The sequence below is a fragment of the Bos taurus genome, chromosome 2, assembly GCF_002263795.3.
Source record: "Bos taurus isolate L1 Dominette 01449 registration number 42190680 breed Hereford chromosome 2, ARS-UCD2.0, whole genome shotgun sequence".
Classification (NCBI taxonomy): Eukaryota; Metazoa; Chordata; class Mammalia; order Artiodactyla; family Bovidae; genus Bos; species Bos taurus.
This window is the reverse complement of record NC_037329.1, coordinates 36,579,232-36,594,311: the sequence shown is the minus strand read 5'-3', so window position 1 is coordinate 36,594,311 and position 15,080 is coordinate 36,579,232. Positions and strand designations below refer to the sequence as shown.

Sequence of the window (15,080 nt, the reverse complement as noted above, 5' to 3'; positions counted from 1 at the left end):
AGCAAAAGCATTAAAGAGCATTAGTTTTGCTTCATAAATTTAATGTATGGTAGTGTTGTATTTCATTTACTGAATAATCTATTTACTTTCATATGTGTATAGTTAACTGATGACCCTTATATCATGTAAGATGCTTTTGAATCAAAGAAATACTGTTACTATTTAGCAGCTATGTGTCCTTGAGAAAGATTTATTTTCTCTAATGTTATTATGCAGCAGTAGGATTGCTATAGGGAGTCGTTATTTATTAAGTGCTGTTATGGAGCCAGGCATCGTTCTAGATACGGGATATAGAGTACAAGTCAGACAAGGCAACTTTCTCCCATGGTGGTGGTATTAGGTGTTAAAGGAATGCCTTGTTGAGATGCTGCTGCTACTAAGTCACTTCAGTCGTGTCCAACCCTGTGTGACCCCATAGATGGCAGCCCACCAGGCTCCCCCGTCCCTGGGATTCTCCAGGCAAGAACACTGGAGTGGGTTGCCATTTCCTTCTCCAATCTTGTTGAGATGAGAGCATTTTAAACTTGAACAAAGAGGAGCTAGCTATTCTAGAATGAGAGGAAGAGCATTCCAACACATGGAACACCTGGCACAGAGCCTTTAAGGTGGGAATGACTTAGGTGTGTTTGAGGAACTGAATGAAGGCCCAGTGTGGCTGTAACTTGTGGGAAAGGACAGGGGTGATAAGTTGAGATACGAGAGATGAGCAAAGGCTTGCTCATTTAGGACTTTGAAAGCTAATGTCAGAAGCTTAGATTTTTATAAGTGTTATACGAAGCCACTGAAGGTCAGGGGAGTGAAATGATCTTATTTCTATTTTGGCTGCTCTGTGAAGAGTGGATTTTATTGGGACAAGAGTGAAAGCAGGGAGCTATTGTGACCAACTAGGAATCTATTGTATTAGAGGAGGTGGTGGTGGTGGTTGTAGAAATAGATGATTTGAGTATGTTTTGGAAGTAGATTCTATGGGACTTGCAAATGGATTGGATGTGGTGGAGTGAAGAAGAACAATTAGAGAAGTAACTGTTTTTGCCTTGATCTACTAAGTAAATCGTGGGACCATTTACTAAAATAAAGAAGACTGAGAAAAGTGTAAATTTGGGAAAGGAAGCCAAGAGTTCTGTTTTGGAAATAATTATATATGAACTGTTTATTAGATAATGATATGGAAATGTCATCTGGGCAGTTAGCAAGACAAGCATGATGTTTCAAGAGTTTCAGTGCTGAAAATTTCAGTTTTGGGAATCATGAGCACATAAATAGTATTTTAAGCTTTGAGATTAAATGTCACTAGCGCAAGGGCAGATACCAAAAAAATGAACCCGAAACAGAGCTCTGAAGCACCCACACATTTAGTGGGAACAGAGAAGATTTGAGGAGCAGCCTCAGTCTGGTGCGAAGAAAACAGAAAATGTAGTGTTGTGCAAGTCAAAAGAAGAACATGTTCTAAGAGGATGTAATCAACCCTGTCAGGTACCACAAAGAAGTCAGAACAGAAAGATAAGAACAAAGAAATGACAGCTGGAATTTGGCAGCATGGATGTCCTTGATGACTTCATTGCTGGGCAAAGTGGATGAGGTGAGGTGTCATTGTGTTACTAAATTGGGCTAAGACTAGGGAAGCAGCAACACAGACAGACCCCCTTTTACAATAAACTTTACTGTCAGGATAATTGGAGATACAGGGTAGAAACTGGAGAGTTTTCTACCACCTGGTCATGGTACATGTTTTTGTTTTTTGTTTTCAAGGTAGAAAATTTGAGGACATGTTTTTATTTTAACAAGAGATACTGTGAAGAGAAAAATTTATGAAAAGAGAAGGGGAAGAGGGGATCCAGAGTACAAGTTGAATAGGTAGTTTTTAATAGGAAAAGGGTACCTGGTAGTGTAGATATGGACTATTTCTAACCAAAGTGTGTTGCTTTGGTGAGAAGGTGCTTAAATTCCCATATAATTGCCTCTGTTTTCTTAATAAGGGTCTTTAGCTGATGGAGGGGATGGGTTAAGAAATTTTCGTGTGTGAGGAAAAGAACATTCTAAAATGTTTTCAGATAGTACTAGTGTCCATAAAAATCTGTGGCTATGAATATGATTTAAAAGTGTGATTGGGATACATGTACATTTTTAAGAAGCAATTTTCAGATGCTTGGATACAGACAAGGATTTGAATTCAGTGGGGTTGAGACCTTTGACAGGCAAAAAATGATGAAGGGAGTTAAAGTTGGATGTGGTTGTAGTGAGCTTAGAAATTAGACAAGAAAGAGGGAGTAAGGACATTAGGAAGTAGATAGTGAGAAGTCGGATCTGTGTTTTTTGAATCTCATGGACATTGAAGATAATTGCCAGAGTAGGTGAGCTAGAATAGTGAAAGATCATAGGTATACAGAAGAGATGCTTAACACACAGATTTTAGGAGTAGTGCTGTAAAGTGCAATGACGAGGTCAAGGTTAATGACCATAAAGTGGGTGGCTGAGGTGGGGACAGGTAATATTGGAAGCAAGGATGTTGAGGAAGTCAGAATCAATTACGGTCTTTGTAGATGTGGAAATAACCAAGAAATAAGTTGTGTAAAGAAGATAGGTGCTACTTTGCCAACAAAGGTCCGTCTAGTCAAGCCTATGGTTTTTCCTGTGGTCATTATGGATGTGAGAGTTGGACTGTGAAGAAGGCTGAGTGCTGAAGAATTGATGCTTTTGAACTGTGGTGTTGGAGAAGACTCTTGAGAGTCCCTTGGACTGCAAGGAGATGCAACCAGTCCATTCTGAAGGAGACCAGCCCTGGGATTTCTTTGGAAGGAATGATGCTAAAGCTGAAACTCCAGTACTTTGGCCACCTCATGCGAAGAGTTGACTCATTGGAAAAGACTCTGATGCTGGGAGGGATTGGGGGCAGGAGGAGAAGGGGACGACAGAGGATGAGATGGCTGGATGGCATCACTGACTCGATGGACGTGAGTCTGAGTGGACTCCGGGAGTTGGTGATGGACAGGGAGGCCTGACATGCTGCGATTCATGGTGTCGCAAAGTCGGACACGACTGAGTGACTGAACTGAACTGAACTGAACTGAAAGTCATTAATGAATGAGGAAGAACTTTGAGTTTCAAAACAGCAATAGGTATCGGGGATGTCTGTCCCTGTTTCTTGGTCCTGAGGTGCAAACGGTTGTTGGGAGGAAGTGATTGCAGAAGAATATTTTATCAGTTTGTGAGGCCCTGTGGTTCAGTCTTGAAGTTGAACAGGTGACTCATAAAGGAAATTGGTTGAGAAGAATTTACCTGTGTTTAGCAATGAGTACCAGGAGGACCTAGTGAAATATGACTAGTAGGGTGGGAAATTAGATCATAGTAATAAATGAACATACTTGTGTGGCAGTGATGGTCTGATGATGATAGTTGGGTGACAGAAAAATAGGTTGTGAAGTATGATGGTATTAATTTCAGTGTTAATGATCTGTTGGAATTTGATAAATGTGTTCAAACTGGATATGATGAGACTAGCGGAAAACTTTTCTTCCTGCAGCAAGATAGCAGAGGCCTCATTGGGGTATGGGGTTATCTTTTTTTCTAAACTAATCTGATCCCAAACCTGTGGGATGGGCCAGTCTTACCTGTAGCAGCCTCTTTTTGACTGTGTGGTGTAATGAAAGCCTTGTGCACTTTATTAGGCACTGCCCTGGGGTGTTAATAAGTTTAAATGAATGCTCAGCATGGTTCTTGACACTTAGCAAGGGCCCAGAAATGTTAGCTATTACCAGAATGAAAAACACCTTGACTCACCTTCTATTATATTTGCAACTGGATTGTTAGTATTGTATAGGTAGGAAAACAGGTAATACAATATATTATTTAAGAACATTGGCTTTTGAGAGTTGGACTTGCTTTAGGTTGGAATAATGACTCCCCAACACTTAACTATAGGATTTTGAGTAACTCTCTTAACTTTGGTTCTCAATTCTGGTTGCTGATCAGAATTACCCATCTATGTTTTAAAAACAGAGATTCCTTAAATCCAATTTCTAAACATTCTTGAATGTTAAGTAGGTCTGGGGCTGGGCCTCAGTTCCATCAAGAGTCAGATTGAGGAATAGTTTGTTGTTAAGATCAAGTGAGATGATGTTTATGAATAGTTTCTCACAGGATTGGGCTCACAGTAAGTAATTAAATAGGTTTTAAAGGTAATGATAAGTATTCATGGTGATGAATGTTAAAATCTCAAGAACTGAACCTTCCTGTTAAGTTTTCACAAGGCTTTCTCATATTTACTTGATGACCTCATCTGGTAGATGATTCATTCTGATAGAGATTTGTTTAAACATTTAAGCAGCTGCTATATATAGACTTAAAAACTCTGAGGATGTTCAAAGATGAATAGAATAAGTTTAATATAAGCTTAGGCAAATGTAGGCAGGGCCTACTGAATGAGGTGGGATATGAAGGACACCTGAGGGGTGTCCTGGATTAAATGAGGGGTTCTGGATTAAAGATTTCAAGGATAACTGGTTCCTCCAACTGCATACGGCCTTTTTGAACAACTTCTCTGTTACTTGTTCCATAGAAGAGAAACATGAAGCCTTAAAATGTGAAAGAGCATTATTAAATTGCATCCAGTGTCCATATTTTATAATCATCATACTTTTCCTGCTTCTGATTCAAAGAATAAATGTCTTAATAAGAGAAAACCTTCTGAAGTGTCACATTTTTTATATTCTCCATCTTGAGTGTAGTATATTTCAGTAATATATTTTTAAAGATTAAGAAAATATTATGAATGCATTTTAATTTCAACACTTTCAAGTATGCTTGACTTCTAAAAAGCAAATCGATATTATTCACATACTTGATAAATAGAAATGTCTTTTGCAGTTTCACTCCAGCCTATCTTGAGGCGACATAGACATGTTACTACCTCAAAGTAGCATTCATTCATTTTCCTTTCAGCTGTTTTTAGAAAATGCATGTAAGTTACTACAACTGTTGTCTTAGACTTTATGCTAAATTTTTATTATTAACAAATTGTTATTAAATAACACTAATTCTAAGAGTTTATGAGCTCTTCAAGACAGGCATGACTATTTTCTTTCTTAATGTCTAGAACTTCTAATATTTTTTTGGCACATAACAAGCACTCAACAAATGTTAAATTGAATCTAAATCTTTACCTTATTATGCATATGACTTATTCTAGTTTTTAGGACAGTTTTTCATTTTAAAGCCCTGTTTAACAAGGAGGAAAATGGCAATATGTTTAATTAAACAAGACTGGTACTTAATTAGAGCCAGAAGCTTAGGAGTAACCAAATGTTGAGTGCATATAGGACAGAAGGAATTGTATTTAATTATGGTAAAACAAATATATAACATGATATTTACCCTTTTAACCATTATTTAGTGTATAATTCAGTGGCATTAAGTAGATTTAGAATGTTGAGTAAGCATCACCACTATTTATTTACAAAACTTTTATTAAGTCATCCAAAACAGAAATTCTGTATCTATTAGGCACTAATACCCTTCTCACCCTCTTCTCAAGCACCTGGTAAATTCTGATGTACTTTCTCTCTGAATTTGCTTATTCTACATATTTCATATAAATGAAATCATACAATATTTGGGGGCTTTTTGTATCTTATCTGTGTCTTATATCACTTAGCAGTTGTACCACGTATCAGGACTTCTGTTTTATGGCCGAGGGGAGCTGTTTTTATCTGAAGAAGAGTGGATCCCTTTCTTTGCTTCCTAAGTTATAGGGAAGACACATTTCTTAGACCATAGGCAGTCTTAGTATATGTTATCACATCAAAGATACTGGCCTAGGTCTATGTAACTAGTTGTTTTAGATACCATGTTTTTATGGCATCCGGTCCCATCATTTCATGGCAAATAGAGGAGGAAACAATGGAAACAGTGACTATATTTTCTTAGAAGAAAGCGATGACCAGCCTAGACAGCATATTAAAAAGCAGAGACATTACTTTACCAACAAAGGTCCATCTAGTCAAAACTATGATTTTCCCAGTAGTCATGTATGGATGTGAGAGTTGGATATAAAGAAATCTGAGTGCCAAAAAATTGATGCTTTTGAACTGTGGTGTTGGAAAAGATTCTCAAGAGTCCCTTGGATTGCAAGGAGATCCAACCGGTTCATCCTAAAGGAAATCAGTCCTGAATATTCATGGGAAGGATTGATGCTGAAGGTGAAATTCCAGTACTTTGGGCACCTGATGCAAAGAACTGACTCCTTGAAAAAGACCCTGATGCTGGGAAAGATTGAAAGCAGGAAAAGAAGGGGATGACAGAGGACGAAATGGTTGGGTGGCATCACCGACTCAATGGACGTGAGTTTGAGCAAGCTCCGGGAGTTGGTGGTGGACAGGGAAGCCTGGCATGCTGCAGTCCATAGGGTCGCAAGGAGTCAGACACAACTGAGTGACTGAACTGAACTCAACCCATTGTCAGCATCCCACATCAAAATATATGAGTATCTGGGATGGGAAAATAAACACAAGGTGGAGGCTTAGGTACCACAAGAATAGGACATGCGCGTCAGGTGTTACTAATTGCTATTTTAGGAGATGTTACTGGTTTATGTTAGTAGTACAGTCTCCCTGCAGTCTCTTCCTCCCTTCCTTTTAGTTTTCTATATTCTAAGCTTAAAACCCACAAGGAAAAATGTTTTGTGGAGACATAGCAAAATTAAGCTTTATTTGTGATTTTTTTTTTTTTTTTTAACCAGGTTCTTCACTAGAGGCTGTAACCACCTGTGAACTCTGTAAAGAGAAGTTGCAGCTTAACCTGGAGGATTTTGATATTCATGAACTACATAGAGCTCGTGCAAATGAACAAGTTAGTATATTTTGCCTAATTTGGTAAGTGTCTATTCTGTGCTTAAAGGACAACTCTTGAAGAAAAGATTAAATCATGATCTGAAAACCTACATTAAAATAGTAACGTAATTTTCTTTTACTGCATTAAGTATAATTTTTCTTTACTTTCCTATAAGTTTTGAAAAGGGCAAAAAAGCAAGTCACAGGTTTTAAATTATTAAGATAAAATGTATTATATGGTCCCTAAATAAACCTGAAAATAAAGGCTTAGGAAAGTGGTCCCCAAATAGGCATGCTAATCTTAGCTCTCCAGAGCTGTCTCAGTTGTGAATGCCTCAGTCCTGGACTGTAATTGAAATGCCTAGCCCTGGATCTACATCCTCTGTCTTTTAATGTTAGAAGTAGTTTTTTGTGTGCCTGTCTGCCCCCACCCCCCAATGTTCTTCTACTCTCCTAGTTCCCTCCACTCTCCTTATTGCTACCTGCAGCTTTATACAGAATACCTTAGGAAATCTATTATTCCAAATTCACATTGTTTATAAACCTCTTTCTTTTAGTATTGTGTCATTTTAGTCTATTTATATAATGAATAATCTCCAATCTTATTTAAAAATTTTTCAGATATTCTCATTTCTCAGATTTTTTTTGATGTGTATTGATAACTATTCTCCTGAGAATTGACTTGGTCACTAATTTTTATTTTTTGAAGCTTTAAACTTTTAAAAAATTTTGATATGCTTAGGGAGAACGAAGAGCTCAGTATTTCCTCCCTTTCCCCCCTGCCAAAGGAAAATTCTGAGAGCAAAAGGAGATTACAGGGTTGACTCAAGAGCCATACTATCCAAGTATGCTTAGCATATTCATTATAAAAAGAGAGATAATGGTGGGAGAATGCATAAATGCTTGAAAAACACTTTTTAAATAAAGGAGTAATGGACGCCCCCTTTTTTTTGATTGAGGCAAATTTCACATAAACATAAAAATCATAAGTGGAATCAAGCAACATAATCCTGTATGGATACCCTTTACTTTTAAAATGTAGGGATAATGAATACCCTTTGAAAAATCTGATTAAGACCACAGTCAATAAAATTTACAGATTCACAAAATTTGTATATGATTTAAAGGATTTTCAGATCCTTTGAAGCGGATTACTTCAATCCAGGTAAAGAATCACTCAAAACGCAACTCTGGGCAATTGATGTAGCACAGATGCTACTCATACTAGATTATTTTATTCTTTAATGAGCCAGCTGTCCAAAGAGAATACTAGTTTCACCAGTTGTCTTAAATCTCCAAGGAATCTCTCTGGATAGCTGAGCATTGGTATTTTAAAGAACAAGGGAAAGAGTAAGTAAAGGTAGAATGATGGAAATAAATTTTTTTTTTAATCTTCTCAAAATGAGAGTAGATTTCAAAGGATGATTTTCTCCTGCTGTCCTTCCTTCTCTAGGAAGGTGCTCCATCATGTCTCTGAAAGGTGGTTCTTTGCATTTCATTTCAACCAGGAATGTTTTCATTTCTCCAAGGATTGAATGGCCCACAATCTTAAATAATTTATAAGTGAGAAAATGTTAGGTGGAGTACAAAACAATGACAAGTCTTGATTAAGCTTCCTGACTTTTAACTTCTTTGTTCTGTGTAAATCTTGGATTCTGGGGGCCTAAGAACTATAATTTTAAATAACTAGTTTAATACAGTTTATCTCCTCATCCAGTGGCTTCATTTTTTTCAAGGTGATAAATATTAAAATTAAAAAAAAATCTGGACATAAATTTCCTAATTAAGTAAAAAATTAACAAGTGATGATGTAAAGACAGTTTTTAAATCAGTTTCAAATTTTTTGAATCCTCTGTGGAATATGAGAACAGGTAGTTGCTGAAGTTGATAACTAAGAACGTATAGCTCTTAACTTCAGATGAGTTAATTACCAAAAATAGTACAATTTAGTTTACTGTATAAAAATTACAGGATAGTTTAGATTTTTAATAACACTATATTCATGACCTGTATTGTTAGCTTCAGAACAATAATTTTGAACCAAAGGACAGTTTTTACCCACTAAAAATTTCTATGTGAATCATCCAAGGAACAGTTACTCTGTTACCTTTATTTTTATATTTACTGTTGCCTTGAAGTTAATTATATTATGTAATAAGTGTTTGACCCATATGAATAGGTTTTATTTGCATATGTTGATACATAGCTATACATGAAATGGTAATTTTTAGGTAAACATTTATAGCCATTTGTAGTAATAAAATCTGTTAGGTGCTTTATAGAACTAGATCATTCATTCTGCCCTCAAATGAGTTAAAAGTCCCACTTTTATATATAAATCATTACATAACAGAAGACTGAATTAAATAAAGAGGATATTCATACACCTATTTGTATCACTTACAGCATTAGTACATTTATGATATTATGGAGGGTATTTCTTGATTTAATAGATGGTGCTGTATCTCTAAGAACTGGATATGAATACATTTCCTCTAGTTTATCAGTATATGAATGTCAGTCTCTTGTCTATTAATTTTTCGTTCTCCATATATCTTCTTTTTCTCATTTGCTTCCCTCTTGAAGGCTGAGTATGAGTTTATCAGCTCTGGTCTCTACCTAGTTGTGTTATTGCACTTGTGCGAACAAAGCTTTTCTGATATGATGGGAAATACGAATGAACCAAGCACACGTGTCCGAGTAAGTAACCTTGGAACAGGGGGAAAGGGAGGATATGATGCAACAGTTGTTTGCAGTGGAAGGCAGATTGTTTTATATGTTCACACACTATTTCCTTTGGGAAGTTCCTATATTATAAGCTTTCTTAAAAGTAAAGGTATTGTAGTTTTAATAGAAAAAACTGTCTTTATCAAGGAGCATAATTTTTTCATAAAGCTGTTTTTAAAAAAGTAATTTTCTAGCTCTTGAAGTTAATTGGAATATATATCAGTGAAAAACAGGGACTTGGAAGTAACTAAGGAAAATGCTCTTTCTAACAAGACTCAGGGTTATAACTTAGAAACCTGATACTGAACTCCAAAAACTGAAAGAGTATGGGAAATTAACTTCATTTTATTCGTTACTATCCTGTAAAAGATTACCACTCTAGTAGTTTTTAAGCATCTGTATTTCAGACTACTTACAATTTGGACTATTTGGTGTTTACTCTGTACACTGTTGCCTTAGTTTAACAGTAAGAAAGTTGTTTGTTAGGTATTTTTAATTAAATGGTACTGTTATGGAAATTTATACTCTACTGCCTTGCCATTCTATGTAGCAGGGACTAGAGTCTACATGTCATTACCATAGCATTCTGAACACCTGATTCTTGAAATGTCTTCATAAATATATCCTTCAAACAGTTTTTTTATACAAATGTTCTCTTCGGTGATAAAAATTTAGTAGAGTTTATGGTGAGGTATGACGTTTCTTTTATATTTTGAAAATTATCAAATAACAAATTCAGTGTATATGGATAGAACTTTTTTTGTAATCATGTAAACATTCCTACTAGCCAATTGTTAATTTTTATCATTCAGAGAACAGAGAAGGAATTCTCAAAGGCTTTCAGAATTTGAGCAAAAATCTCTTGATTTCTAAAAAGGCGGCAACTTGTCTCTTCAGAATAAATGAACCATATAAATTAATATCTGTTGAATTCATGCCTTTGTAAAAGGTATATACATTTAAAGTACAGAATCATATGTCATATTTCTAGGCAGGAAAATAATCGATTTATATTTTTTAATTGACCACTAACAATCATTTGGTTCCAAATTGCAAAGGATTAATTTTCTCCATAGTTTTTGGAAGTGTTATATTTATACAAGAACACAGTGGTATTCATTATAAGATTATTGTTATCTGCTCCCAGTTTCTATATGATTAATACATGATTTCTACATAACTGATAATGATATATAAGGTGTTTTTAAAAGTCATATCATTAAAAGCTTGTAATTTTTGATGTGGGGGATGAAAGACCCCCCTATTTAAAGGCTTAAAATTATATTTGACTTTTAAGTAGAAATGAATCTCTTATACTGATTCTCTCTAGATCCATTTGCTACATTTAAACTACTGTATTTCTTTCTGCATTGTTTCTAGTTTATTAACCTTGCAAGAACTCTTCAGGCACATATGGAAGATCTCGAAAGTAGGTGGAATTTCCCCTCCCCAGACTTGTTGAATTTACTTTTGCAAATTAAACCCATAGAACAAAACCCAAGTATATATACTCTACCAAATTAGAGCTTCATTTATAGGCTTAATAATACCAGAATAATTGAATTGGGAAAGATTGGTTGGGCAACTGACATTATTTTAATAGCATATTTTTAAATTGCATTAATTTTAATGTATAGAGGATATTATTTTAACCATCAGTATTTTGCTTTTATATAAAATAAAAATACATATTTAATCACCTTAATTTTAACACTTCTAATGTTAACACTTTTTTAAAAAAGACATGTTTACTAATCAAAACACATTTCTTAATTGGCTAGATTTTTTATTTTGCATATGAAATTTTGTTATTTAGCTTTGTTGGATCATAAAAGGTGTTCCCTGGGTTTATATATACAGTTCCAGGAAAATAGGAGTGAAAGAGTCCAAATTCTGAGTCCCTAACAGAAGCCATAGTTTTTTTTTTGTTGTTTTTTTTTTTGTTTTTTTGCTCCTTGTTCAGGTCCTCATGGACCTTTAATAGGCAGCCAGCTACGCCAGCAGCTCCAATCTCTTAAGATCACGTTCCAGCTTTAGGACTTCTGCCTGGGCTCCTTTGTGAAGGCACTTAATGCCCAAATCTTTACAGGCATCTGCACAGCTTGCCCTCTTCTCAAAGTCCTACAGTCTCCAGGGTGCTTCATACCAGGTGGGCACAGATATTGGTGGCTCTGGAACAGTTCTTGGGAATCCAAGATTTCCCTACTTAGCTAATGTGCTTTTTTTATCCAAAGCAATCGGCACTCCCCATGATCAGATTCCAGTACACTCTTTGAAGTGTCATCCAGTTGATTATCTTCTATACTCACCTTTAAAATACTTGGACTATTATATGTAGTCTGTGTAATGTTTTACCTTTAGAGAAAATTTAGCATCCTTTGAAGTAAGGTTTCAGAAGGACCTAATCCTCTTTTTTTAATTCCTTGAATATTCTTAGGCATGGGTTTTTGTCATTGAGTTTGTACAATTTTAAGTTTTAAAAGAATTTAGAGCTGCAGTTAGGTAATACAGTTTCACAATTTTGGTTAGTACGTGTGGAAGTGGTATGTAAAGGAGTCAAAATGGTATAATAAAGTGGGACGTCATTGAGTGTAAATCTTTTTTTCCTTCATACCTTCTTAGTCCAGGTCCATCGTGTTGGCTAATACAAAGATCTCTTTTTTGTAAGTTATAATTTATATTTTGTCAAATGTGATGAGAGTAATCTGCTGCAGTGTACATTTACTCAGATTGCTGTTAATTTTTTTACTAATGTTCTTATTTAGAATTTAGTTTTTTAAGCACGTGAATGAGAGGGAAAAGATGGAGTTGAAATATGTATATCCAAACTCAGGGTGAAAGATGTTGTGGGTATTACTAGTTGACTCCTAAATACCAGAGTACTAATATATTCTGAAAACTGGTTTTGACTGAATTTTCTTCTGTAGAGTTAATCCAGTAGAAAACAGAAATTCTCTGAAAAACTATTTTATTTTTTAGTTTGACATTTCTCCATGATATATATAAAACTTAAGTGTAGGATTTTACTCCTCATGAGCTAATTAAGTATATGCTTGGTATCATTTATTTAAAATTTCTGCAAGGTAAATATATGGAGACTTAAGTTTCATCTGTACATGTTGCATGATTTTTTTCTTGTTGATTGCATTTGCTGGGTGCTCTTAAATTGTCCAGTATTAAATACAAGAAGAGTATGCATTTATCTTTTCTGCTCTTGATAAAAGGGGAAATGCTGGTTAGATTTTTAGTGAGTTTCCATTTTCCTTCACATGCAGTTTACTATGTCCTAAGACATTCAAGAATGTTTTCTATTAAACTCTTGAGCTACTAATGACTCTAAAATAAATTGAGGTCAGAACTGTTGCAAGAGTGATGAGTCTTTGACAACATGGAGGCATAGAAATCCTCTCAACAAAAGGTTTTTACTAAATCCAATTATTTTAATTTAGGCTGTATCTATATAAAGCTTTTTTGACTAAATAGAACTTTTTCTTGGCATTGTATAGACATAGCTCTGATGTAAATTGCAAGAATACCCATAACCTATTATTCTATTTCTATGTACATTTTTTTTTTCATTCTCATCGGATACATCAAACATGCAGCGGTAATAAGCCAGATTCTCCTCAGGTGTGTGAGAGCACTTGCCTCAAGTTTACTGTTTGTCTAGTGTATTTATCATTAGCTATTGTGGACACAAACTGATCTCAGGAACTTTTTAGATGTTCTTGAACCACATTTTAAAACATTTTCATTTTAATAAAAACTAACATAACAAAAAGTTGTAGGGGTGGGGGCATTGTGGCTAGGTATCACCTACAAACTACCCTAATGCAGTCATCATAATTTATCATTTTGACCAAACAGTATATAATAAATTGGGATTTTTGTTCTATAAATCATTGCTGTTCTGGCTTCATACTTACACTTCCATTCTCATCCCCCTTAAAGTCATTCTTGATCATCCTGTTTTCTTTCAACAGCTTCAGAAGATGATTCTGAAGAGGATGGAGACCATAACAGAACATTTGATATTGCCTAACTGCATATAAGACAAATGGATAATCTGTGAACAAGCGTTATTAAAACTGGCAATTACGTATGAGTGAATTTTGTGGGGAAATGTCTGTTGAATATATTATCTCTATAGAATGAATATATATATATAGTTCATATATACACTTTATGCATGTATATATATGTTCATTCTCAAGTGTTACTAAATTAAAATTCTGCTGGACCTTTAATATGGCCAGTGAATCTAATGTTTATAAACTGGTAATTAAAAGTATTTTTCTTTTAATGAGTGGGGAAAGTGTTACCCTTGTTTTAAATAAGCAATGTTGACAGCCCTTTTTTGTGTTCTGATTACTGTAGTTATATTTATGAAGAAAGGTTGGTGTTTTGGTCTGTTAGTGGTAAAAGTGGGACAAAATAGGCTTGCAAAATAAATTGCCAGATGGCACCTAATTATTTTTATTTTTAAAATGCCTTAAGTTGCAGTCTCAGTTTTATAATCATTTGCTTCCAGTGTTTAAAAAAAAAATAGGGAGAAAGTTAAGAGCATTATATTAGGTTTCCAAATTTAATTTGAATTCTAAATTCACTTAGCAGTAAAATCTAATTTTGTAAAAAAGTATATAAAAATAAAGTGTACAAATGATGGATAAATTTTTGTATTGATTCGGAAAATGCAGATTATATTTGATAGACCATAGTATGTAGTATGTAGATATTCCTCTTAGGAATATTGCAGCTGTAAATTATATCAGAATTGCTAGCCAAATGCTGTTTGTTTTAAAAAAAATTATTGCAATCTCGAGTTAATGAGATACTTTTAAGGCCCACATTCAGAGTTTAAAACACTGGTTTTCAATGGGTTTTTTAGTGTTGTCACTTCTTTATAGATAAATATGATATAAATAACCTGTTTGGATCCTGGTTGTTTTTAACTGTTCCTTGATAATTCTAAACCTTTATTTGATTATTTTTCACTACCTTTAGAGAAGAGATGAACATTACCTATTCACCATGACTAGATTTACACTGTGGTCCTGAGTTGTGTATACATCCATAACACTGTATATTTTCTTCATCAGCACCCTTAGGATACACTTTAAAATGCCTTCAGGTGGTTTCAGGTTAAATAAAGTCTATGTCAGACTACTTTTTCAGAATCTAAGTAGAAACTATGTAATTTCCAAATGTGAATCAACAGTTTGCTCACTTTCAGTCAGACTGTTGGTCTTAATGTAAAACTTTGGCTTGAAATAAAGTGCATACTGATTTACTTTATAGTTTGAAATGTTTCCTTTTAAACTGGTACTCAAAGAAGACTTCAGATGTTATAGCCAAAAATCTTACAATTTCAAATTCCATTTTATATGAAAATAACTGTTTCTAAACATTTGCTCAACTTCTGCCTGTTATCTTTGTATTATCTTCCTTAAAGCAGATATGCGAAATTTAAGGATGCCAGTATCAGTATCTTTACTACAGGTCTTTGCTTTGAATTCAAAACATTTATGC

The 15,080-nt window shown here is 34.6% G+C and overlaps 1 protein-coding gene across 22 annotated transcripts in view; it reads left to right on the top strand.

Annotated features, from left to right (window-relative positions):
- The window catches only part of MARCHF7 (membrane associated ring-CH-type finger 7), a 47,722-nt gene extending 32,881 nt beyond the window's left edge, over positions 1-14,841 (top strand). For 5 of the 22 annotated variants that reach the window (XM_059892474.1, XM_059892469.1, XM_059892476.1 and 2 more), the window contains 5 exons: positions 6,734-6,843; positions 9,411-9,524; positions 10,932-10,980; positions 11,641-11,700; positions 13,157-14,841. In XM_059892474.1, the coding sequence (XP_059748457.1) occupies positions 6,734-6,843; positions 9,411-9,524; positions 10,932-10,980; positions 11,641-11,700; positions 13,157-13,221 (398 nt within the window). In that variant the 3' untranslated portion in view covers positions 13,222-14,841. 22 annotated transcript variants of the gene reach the window in all.
- Positions 14,842-15,080: the final 239 nt, after the last annotated feature.